The sequence below is a fragment of the Xyrauchen texanus genome, chromosome 12 (genome assembly GCF_025860055.1).
Source record: "Xyrauchen texanus isolate HMW12.3.18 chromosome 12, RBS_HiC_50CHRs, whole genome shotgun sequence".
Classification (NCBI taxonomy): domain Eukaryota; kingdom Metazoa; phylum Chordata; class Actinopteri; order Cypriniformes; family Catostomidae; genus Xyrauchen; species Xyrauchen texanus.
In genome coordinates this window covers 47,216,028-47,226,845 of record NC_068287.1, presented here as the reverse complement: position 1 = coordinate 47,226,845, position 10,818 = coordinate 47,216,028, and the positions used below count along the sequence as shown (strand labels likewise).

Below are 10,818 nucleotides of genomic sequence, written 5' to 3'. Positions count from 1 at the left end.
AGTTAATAAAAGAAAATTGCACCTGCATTTTCAATACTAGGGGCATTATTGTCACTTTCATTGGAATTTTCTTGTTAATTTCTGGACCTCATGGTCCTAAAAACAATTCCATTTGATATTTCTATAATGTTTAATAGATAGTCAACTGTTAAGTGGTTGATTTTTTCAGACAAATATGTACTGAATTTTTAGTAAGACATATTCTTAAACGTCTGTGTTGTTACATTGTGTTTTGGGAAAGTATTTAATGAGTAACCTTGAATAACTCCCACAGGAATAAAACCATCTGGACACTGTATAAACATTTTCCCCTCATGACTATTCTACTACTACTATTTCCTCTCCTCTAATCTTCTCATTCCTGCAAAGCTAAATTATTAGCTAAAAAGATGAGTTATAGAATGCCTCTGTGGTTTGTATATGATAATTTTATGTTTGCAAAGTTAACGTTTACTTTATATAGCGATTTCAAAACTCCCAAAAGCCGCCTCCTATGACATGCCAGCCAATCCGATGTTAGCGGACATGCAGAGAGAGAAACATGCAATTCTGATTGGCTAAAAAACACGGGCCGCTCCTCCTTATTCTACTGTTTACATAGTCCCCGAGACAGGTGCGATTTCTCACGAAATATATTTAACTCATACATGTTAGATAGTAATATTAAATTACTATGTAATAAAAAATCCGCCCACAGCACCTAAAAGTACACGTTGAATGAAGGTTTCAGAAAGAACTACAAATCCTATGAACCCCTGCGCGGCCGCTCCATTGCGTCATCAGCGTGCGTGAGCGGGAGCACAAGAGTGGCAGTGAGAAACACATCTAAATCCTGATATCAAATCAAACATCACTGGTAAGAACAAACAATGTATGTTGAATTTAATTTCTATGTGGGTAACTATGGTTTCTATGAGTGTATACAGAGTTAAGTCATTAAAAATGCATTTGAAATGTTGTTCACGTGCATGCGTGTGAATACTCATGTTAATATGCAGACTCATGCAAAAATGTAAACATTCTCACAGTACTACATGAGTGCATGACTGTTATTACAATAAACTATAAACCTCATTTATCATTTTTAACATGCAAGTTCACCCTAAACGGCGAGTGGAATATATTTTAATCCACTATAAGAAAATGAATAGATTTGAGGTAGATTTTATTTGAAAATATGTGTGTTTGTAATGTTTAACTGTATCTGTGTATGTGTCTTTGAGCTTTATTTTTATTAAACACCAAGATTTTAAGGTTAAAATGTATTTCAATGGTAATGTGTACATTTTGGGCACTGTAACAGCTCACATTGCATTTTAGGTTTTCACCACTTCTAATCATATTATTGTCTTTTAATAGTTCATTTGAAATTGTTCTGTGGTGTGATATATATTTATAGAAGTGCAGATATGCCATGTAGTCTCTCAGTGTACAGATGAGCTCATAAAACGTGTATAATAATGTGTAATAACACAAGTTAAATTTACAATTGTAAGAGTGTTTATAATATGTTTTGAAATGGCGTGAAAGTTTACGGTAACCCGTTTGCATGAGGAAGTGCATGACAGCTGTCTAGTGTTACATATACTGTGTTTCCTTGTTTTTAAGGTTGTCTCCTTTCCAACAGAATTAATGTGTTTGCGTGTCTTGTTCAGTTGGTGTCAGGATGGCGTCAGATGATGTGGCTCGACTCGCTGAATCGCTGGCTAAAACTCAAGTCAATGAGGGAGAACTGAGTTATAAAGGACAGGGACTTAAACTGGACAACAAACAGTCTGGTGAACAAACGCACACGCACTGCATGTAGCGTATTTGTACCTGTGTTTCTTTCTGTAAGAGTAACAGACGTGATGTTTGTTTGTGTTCAGTGGAGCAGATGGTGAAGGAGATTGAGGAGTTCGATGGTTTGCGTGCGCTCAGACTGGAAGGAAACACCATCGGTGTGGAGGCGGCACAAACCATCGCCAAAGCCCTGGAGAATAAGAGTGACCTGCAGGTACCAGAATCGCTGTCAGGACCGGATTAAACTGGTCCGCAAGAGAGCCACATCTAGAGACCAGAATAACATGAGCAATGTGCCCATCCAAACTGCTAATTTTATTCATGTGAACAATCACAATATCACCAAAACAATTTACGAATAAAGCATCGCTAAAATTCTGTGAAATCGCCACCACTGCGGCTCTTTTATTACATTTAACATGTTACTTGTGTTTTAAAGCGTGCAGACAAACCGCTCCGAAGAACTTTACTCCAGCTCTAGCGAGCGGATGAGTTTTGTATACGCATTTTGGAGGTTTTATTCACATCTTGGTGTTTCCATCCAGCATTTTCAATGGGATATCCAAAATTGCATAAAAATACATGGATGGAAACCTTTTGCGGTCCGCATAGACAAAGTTACATTTTTGGAGATCAGGCTACTGGCGCAGGTTTGATGCAAAGTATAAATTGGCCTTAAGCAGCCGTCAAACGGACAGAACTACCTAACAGCTGGAATGAAGTTCCTAGAACACATTAGCAACTGCTTAGCAATGCTCTGACAACCATTAAGAAGAACCTCGCTTAATAATGGCAAATGTTACAGTTTTACCTTTCCCTATTGTCTTCCCTCATGCTAGTGTTGTCACTGGAGTGATATGTTCACCGGCCGCCTGCGTCCTGAGATTCCCCCCGCACTGGTAAGATGAGCACCACTGACCTGAGACCTGCTGTATGATGTCACAACTGCCTTTGACAGAAATGCACTAATAGACCAGTTGGTTGTGACTCAAACAGAATGTGTGTTGATTGCATTGTGTCCGTCTAGGTGTCTCTGGGTGATGCGTTAATCACAGCTGGAGCTCGGCTGAAGGTACTGGACCTGAGTGACAACGCTTTTGGACCTGATGGAGTGAAAGGCATTGAGAAGCTGCTCAAGAGCGCCGCCTGCCACACGCTGCAGGAACTGCGCCTGAACAACTGCGGAATGGGCATCGGTGGAGGAAAGGTGGGAGGAGTTTGTGATAATGTCACCATTGTTACATTCTACTTCTTGTGTACTACTTTAGACCTGCCGTGTTTGATGATTCTGCAGATTCTGGCCGCAGCTCTGACGGAGTGTCATAAGGAATCGAGCGCGCTCGGCGCCCCCTTGCAGCTGAAGGTGTTCATTGCAGGCAGGAACAGACTGGAGAATGACGGAGCCACAGCGCTGGCACAAGCCTTTCAGGTGCTGAATGATCTAAAGGCTAGCGTATACACACCTTAGCAGCCACGTAGCGTCGCTCTCGCAACTACTCGTGCACACTCAGCTGACTGGTCATTTCTGTTGTGTTCTCTCAGCTGATTGGCAGTCTGGAGGAAGTGCACATGCCCCAGAATGGCATAAATTACCCAGGAGTCTCTGCTTTAGCCACAGCGATGCAGCACAACCCGCAGCTGCGAGTGATCAACCTCAATGACAACACGTTTACCAAGAGAGGCGCTGTCGCAATGGGACAGGTACATAAACTTTACATCAACATCATGTTTTAGATGAATCATTAAAGGGATAGTTCAGACAAAAAAGAAAATTCTGTTTTCATTGAATCATCCTTGTGTTGTTCTTAAAATGTTGTGTTGTTTGTGTGTTTTATCAGGTGCTGAAACATCTACGCAACGTTCAGGTGATCAACTTTGGTGACTGTCTCGTTCGGTCAGAAGGAGCTCTTGCCATCGCAGATGCCCTTAGAGAAGGACTGCCGATACTGAAGGTACTTTTACATCATCAATACTGAGGATTCTCAGTGTTTTGGTATGATGTTAAGAGAGTTTATGCTAATTATGTTACGTCTACAGGAGTTGAATCTGTCGTTTGGGGAGATCACTGAAGATGCTGCTCTGGAAGTCGCTCGATCTGTCGACAAAAAAGATCAGTTTGAAAAACTCGACCTCAACGGTACCAACACAAATACATAAAACAAACATCGCGACACCGTTGGGATTTCAGGGATTTATTTATTTGGGGCGGTTGTGATTCAGGTGGTAGAGCGGATCGGCTGCCAATCACAGGGTTGGCGGTCTGATTCCCGGCCCACATGACTCCACATGCCGAAGTGTCCTTGGGCAAGACTCTGAACCCCAAGTTTCTCCCAATGGCAGACTAGCGCCTTGCATGAGTGTGAATGTGTGATTGGGACACAGTGTAAAGTGCTTTGGTAACTTCTAAGGTTAAAAAAGCACTATATAAGCGCAAACCATTTTCAATATAGTCTAATAGAGTTAAACATTAATTTGTATAATAAGGTTTGACTGAATTAATTCAGGGGTCAACAGGTTAGAAACCGATATTGAAAACCAGTAAGAAGACATTAAGATGCATTTTAACTGTTCGCTATAATGCGAAAAGTCCCAGTGTGTGTATATATATATATATATATATATAAGTCTGGCATATGAGGTATCGCTTGAAAGCTTTTCAGTGATAATCATCACTTCTGGATTTATGTTACTTAAAATGACAAAATAAGGCCTCAAACATTTGCATTTAAAATTAGCGCCCTCTAGAGGTAATGGGGTACAAATATTTATATGAAAATTAAAGTCACATAACACATAAATGGACATGTCATATATCAAATGAAAGCTCTCACTCTCAGGAATGTGATTGTATAATTGATTTTGTTGCACTAATAAAACAGTCCAAAATATTTTAATAAGAATCACAAAGTGAATATGATTTCTGTAAGTCATAAAATACAAATGTCTCTATAATCTCCGATAAGTTCTGTTATTATCCCCAAATAGCTAAAAACTTTATTTCTGCTTTTACATTAGGCAGTTTTCTAGAAAATGAGCCATTGTTGACTTGTCTGTGAGCTTGTTTGTGTGAATAATCCAATGTTATATCTTGGATGTCCAGAACAAAATATGCCGATAAGCAGGAAATGCATGCAAAACAAATCGTCAGAAAAAAACTTTTTTGACTATTAATCGAATATTATACATCATCACAAAGGGGAGTATCTCAGCTTTCTAATGACACCTCGATTGAGCTTCTAGTCCACTCAGAGGCCGATATATCCAATAAAACGATAACGGTGGTGCTTGAACTGAACATTAGACTGAATGTCTATGGACGAGCACATCTGTGAGGGGTAAAATGCGTTAGAGCGCCCCCTACAGTTCACATCTGTATAGTGTGATGGAATATGATAGAGATACATTTATTTTCTTGTGTTTGTACTGATCTGTGTGTGTGTGTTTAGGAAACAGTCTGGGTGAAGAAGGTTGTGACAATCTGAGAGAGGTCATGGAGAGCATGAACATGGGCGAGAAACTGGGATCTCTGAGGTGACACACCCATTCAGTGTTTATTGTAGTGTCTGTGTCAGTCACGGCCTTTACCCATAATTCCTGTCACTGCGCACAGTGATGACGAGGGAGAACCAGAGGAAGATGATGATGATGATGATGACGACGATGAGGAGGAGGAGGAGGATGATGATGAAGATGTGGAGGAGGAGGAAGAAGAAGAAGAGGAAGAGGAGGAGGGAGAGGAGAGCGAATCAAATCAGGTGTGATTAAGGATTTTAATGTGATTTTTGAATTAATCAGGATCATTTTACTCGTTTTACTTACCGTAATTTCCGGACTATTGAGCGCACCTGAATATAAGCCGCACCCACTGAATTTTCAAAAAAATATTATTTTGAACATAAATAAGCCGCACCTGTCTATAAGCCGCAGGTGCCTAACGGTACATTGAAACAAATGAACTTTACTCAGGCTTTAACGAAACACGGCTTGTAACAAAAATAAATAGGCTTTAACGAAACACGGTGTGGCAGCGGGGGCGTGGTCAAGCGCCCGTCCGGGAGAGAAAAGCGGTAAGGGCGCTTACATCAAGTGCTGAAAACTGTCACACTGGTGCCAGGGTGACAGTTTTCCCAAGAAGGACACGTGAAGCAGGTCACTTGACGTTCCAGGTAAGGCTTTTAATGGCCACAGCAATGTAAGTTTTTCAGTTCTTGGTCTTCTATGCGCCAACACTAGACTGACGTGTGTGTCTCTCTGTCACTCACTCACTCACTCTCTCTGCTGCCTTTTTATGCCGCTCTCCCCACGCTTACTGAAATTAGACACAGGTGTTAGACATTAGCGCAGGTGTAAGCGCCCTTACCGCTTTTCTCTCCCGGACGGGGCGCTTGACCACGCCCCCCCGCTGCCACACATGGCTTGTAACAAAAAATAAAAAATTAGCAGTAAACAGTAGCCTAGCAAGAAAGTCATTGGTCACTATCTTCCTCCTCTTGTGCACATGAAACCACTGAAGTCATCTCCTTCGGTGTCGGAGTTGAATAGCCTCAGATTTAGTTGTCTTTTTGCACTGAGTCAATTCCTCACGCTGCTGTTTCCAACGTCTCCCGTGCAGCAGCTCTATTTCCTTTTCCAACAGCCAGATCAATCACCTTCAACTTGAAAGCGGCATCATATGCATTTCTCCGTGTATTGAGGGTGACAAAATGACTACCGTAATCAGAATGATGGGAAGTTTGAGCGCGTTCGATTTAATCTAAACAGTAAACAAAAAAGTTGTTTGACCTTAACCTGTTCGGCAATTGCATTGGTCTAATGAAAGCTTCATGCCGCCAAAAAACTGAGCACGTTTTAAATAAAATTTGAAAGCGGGAAAAATCCATATATTAGCCGCATCGTTGTTTAAGCCGCGAGGTTCAAAGCGTGGGAAAAAAGTTGCGGCTTATAGTCCGGAAATTACGGTAAACTGCATCTGATCTGAACATTCAAAGTACAGAAGAAAATAAAGTGTGAACAATAAAAGTGTGTGTGTGTGTGTGTGTTGTGTGTAGTTTTCAACGCCGCCCTCAGCTCCTCGTCCTCCAGATGTCTCGTCTTTCCTGAGTTTTCCATCTCCAGACAAACTGCTGCGACTTGGTGCGAAGAGAAGCTTCCTCATCCAACAGCAGGTCTCATACACTCATACGCACATTATTTTATTGTTCAGCCTGTAGCCCCTTAGACAACAAGGAGGGACTTTATTTAAAAAATATATTTTTCCATTCCCTCACAATTATACATTGCAACAGCTACGCCCAATTCTCACTACTTAGTAGTTCCTTGTGGTAGCGCAGTTACTCTCCTCAATCCGGGTGGCGGAGGACGAGTCTCAGTTGCTTCTCGGACCGTCAATTCACACATCTGATCACGTGACTCATTGTGCATGACACCGCGGAGACTCACAGCATGTGGAGACTCATGCTACTCTCCACGATCCACACACAACTCACCACACGCCCCATTGAGAGAACCACTAATCACCACCACGAGGAGGTTACCCCATGTGACCCTACCCTCCCTAGCAACCGGGCCAATTTGGTTGCTATGGAGACCTGACTGGAGTTACTCAGCACATGCTGGATTCAAACTTGCGACTCCAGGTGTGATAGTCAGCGTCAATACATATAATATCATATTTATTATTATTACTAATATATTATATGTTGGGTTATTATTGTGCAATAGTAATTTATTTCCAACCTAATTCATTCCTATTTGATGAAGGCTGAAGGGTTTAATGCATGTGCATGAGTAACTGATTAATCAGTACCCGTCCTTCTTAAAATATTAGACTGTGTAAAACACCACTACTCGAATATTGCAATTAGATTTTCCTTTGTGGCTTTGCCAGCTGTGGGCAACAATGAAACTGCTTCTTTCACCTAAATCTTGCTGTTGCAACTCAATGCATTTATTGGCGTTTTGTATGCGTGACGTTATTTAAGAAATGGTTCACATTTAAACATTTAAAGTGATTAAATTGCTTCAGATGACTTGGAGTGTGTTACTGTGTGACCTGAATATTTATGTATGTATAGATCATTAGATAATCCACATGAAGCACAATGTTACATATGACCACCAGGAGATGGCGCCAAATACACGACACAGACTCAATGATGACTCAAATGACACAGAATGAAACTCATTCTGTGAAATCTCATGAGTAAAATCATGTGTGCATGCTATGCAAACCTTTAGTCATTGTTGTGTTTGCATGTGTAATTAGTTCTTATGTACAATTATTATCTTTTATTTGTTTGGAGATGTTTTTGGACACTATGATACATTATATTTGTAATGTTGTAACTTTTGATCGCTTTGTTGCAGCAACACAAAAATGTTCTCAGACACAGTCGACATGATTGAGAACAAAACAAAAACAGTTTTTCGGAGCCACATTAATTACATTCAGAGATATATAATGTCAAATCAGTAAAAAAAGTACATTTTTGGCAATTGTTTTTTTTTTTGTATTTTTAATCAGTTTTTTTTAGGCTGAGAGACTCTGAATGTATCATTATCTATATCGTTAGAAAATGTGAAAAGTTGTCTTAACAATGGTACCAAACACTTGACCCTCCTTGTTTTTTTAATAAGACTTTAATTTTGGGTATGCCACTGAAACAGGAAATCTTTAAAAACAGCTTCAGAGCATAAAGGGTTAATAAACATAAGGGATCATTAAAGCTGTTGCGAGGGAACGCAAACCTATTTACAAAAATATATTCCCTTCCTGTCCTCTACGCTTCCATTCACACTGTTGTTTTCTGTAAACCAGACTATTTTAATACTATATTATTGTAATATACAGTAAAGTTAATTGTGTGTGTGTGTGTACAGGTGGACGTGTTGGATGCGGGTAAAATAGCAGAAGTGTTTCTGAAGATCTCCTCTGTGTATAAAGAGGAAGACAGCGAGGTGAAATCAGCCGTGTTGGAGAGTATCGGTGAGATCACACAAACATTTATCAGACTTCCGTTAAGAGATGTGAGCGTGACGTCTGACTCGTTCTCGTGTGTTTCAGATGCAGTGATGAGTAAAGCTTTCTCCACACCCTCATTCCAGGGTTTGAGTTTTGTCTCGTCGCTGCTGGTGATGCTCGGACTGTTGAAGGTATAAACGTTTAGCGTGTTCAGGCTGGTAGCTGACGCTCGGCTAGTCTGTTATATTAAATTGGGTAAAGTGAATTATTTCAGGAGTAGTTAGTTAACATCTGGATTAACTGTGTGTATATCCAGTAGTACAGTTGCCATAAAGATGCCCAGTATGTCACGAAAGCCACATCAAAACATGATTGGGGCGCAGAAAGATGTTAAGAAGTTTGCTCCTTACAGAATCCTCAAGTGAACGCTAATGCCAGTGTCAACTCTTATTAGTCTTGTTCTATTGTTTGGACTCGAGCGTGGTTTTTAAAGGGACGGTTCACCCAAAAATTAAGATTCTCTCATTTACTCGCCCTCATGCCATCCCAGATGTGTGACTTTCTTTCTTCTGCAGAACACAAATGAAGATTTTAAGAAGAATATGTCAGGTCTGTTGGTCCATACAATGCAAGTCAATGGTGACCAGAACTTTCAAGCTCCAAAATGCACATAAAGGCAGCATAAAATTAATCCAGTGGTTTAATCCATGTCTTCAGAAGAGATATGATAGATCAAATGTGAAAGTGGAAAGCCTTTATGTGCTTTTTGGAGCTTGAAAGTTCTAGTCACCATTTACTTGCATTGTATGGACCAACAGACCTGAAATATTCTTCTTAAAGTCTTCATTTGTCTTCTGCAGAAGTCACACACACACACATCTGGGATGGCATGAGGGTGAGGAAATGATGAGTGTACTGTCCCTTTAAATTCACATTTGTTGTAAGTCGAAAGTTATATATTTTTTTCAGTAGTTTCTTAACTATTTTATGTACATATCACCCTATGTCACCCACCCCTGTCTGAATGGATGATGTGCCTCTCTAGAGTGAAGATAAGCTGAAGCCGGTGAAAGTCGTCCCAGGACACCTTCAGTGTTTGGAACATGCAGTAAAACAGCGTTATTTCCCCCGGGAAAACGTCACTGTCCTGAACGCTTTCATGGCCAGGTAACTCAACGGCAGAATGTTTGTCATGTTAAACAGTTGTTCTAGTTATTAGTGGTTTAGTGTCAGCATGGCTGCGATGACTGAATCTGTTTGTGTGTTTGGTTCTTTTGTAGACCGAATAAATCACTGGAGTGCTGCGGTAGTGCTCGAGACCGCCTGAAATCCACCATACAAAACCTCACATCAGAGAGCTGAACACACACACACACACACACACACACACACACACACACACACACACACACACACACACACACTCACTCACTCCAGAGATGCAACATGTGATTTTACCCCAGTCCACTCTTCCATCTGATTGTTTATGTCATACTTTCATAACATGTCTTGAAACCTTACCTGTCTCCTGCCTTTTCTTTTCAGTAAAAGGGTTATTATTATTATTATTATTAGGCGTCCAAGCTAGTCATTATTAGGCTTGGTTGCCTAATAAGGTTATACTGCCCGGGCATATGCCCACATCGGAGTCTAGTTGGCACTCCAGATCCATAAGGGCCGGAATCAAAATGTTTCCTCTTTTCCTCCTGATTTCTTCATTCAAGCCAAACAAAATGCATATCTGTAATTTTAATTCCATCTATAAAGTTTTGTCAGCTGTACTCCGATGAGCCAGAACATAATGACCCGGTATGTGGCACCAACACAATAGCAGATCAGATAAGTTGCGAGGTGGAGCCGCCATGAATCGGACTTGTTGGTTCAGAACATCCCATAGATGCTCAGTCGGATTGAGATCTGGGGGATTGAGGCCAGGGCGACACCTTGAACTCTTCATCATTGACCTTATTCACGCTAGCACCATCTTTGATTTTTAATGGGAATAGACAACGAGGGATACACTTACAGTCTCTGCGATGGGCTGTACTGCAGTTTAAAGTGTTATTGGATCATTC

At 40.8% G+C, this 10,818-nt stretch overlaps 1 protein-coding gene across 3 annotated transcripts; it reads left to right on the top strand.

Moving 5' to 3' along the window:
- The first annotated feature begins 780 nt into the window (after positions 1-780).
- On the top strand, positions 781-10,263 carry rangap1a (RAN GTPase activating protein 1a). 3 transcript variants are annotated; one of them, XM_052138578.1, is made up of 16 exons: positions 781-856; positions 1,656-1,778; positions 1,869-1,996; positions 2,622-2,681; positions 2,810-2,989; positions 3,077-3,211; positions 3,325-3,483; positions 3,621-3,734; positions 3,820-3,919; positions 5,229-5,313; positions 5,393-5,537; positions 6,831-6,947; positions 8,662-8,767; positions 8,846-8,934; positions 9,789-9,910; positions 10,024-10,263. In XM_052138578.1, exons 2-16 carry the CDS (start codon positions 1,667-1,669, stop codon positions 10,103-10,105), a joined length of 1,734 nt encoding a protein of 577 aa, XP_051994538.1. In that variant the 5' UTR covers positions 781-856; positions 1,656-1,666; the 3' UTR covers positions 10,106-10,263. The 3 variants fall into 3 exon arrangements, with proteins under 3 accessions (XP_051994538.1, XP_051994539.1, XP_051994540.1); XM_052138579.1 differs by having other exon boundaries at positions 781-871; XM_052138580.1 differs by having other exon boundaries at positions 793-856; positions 1,628-1,778.
- Positions 10,264-10,818: the final 555 nt, after the last annotated feature.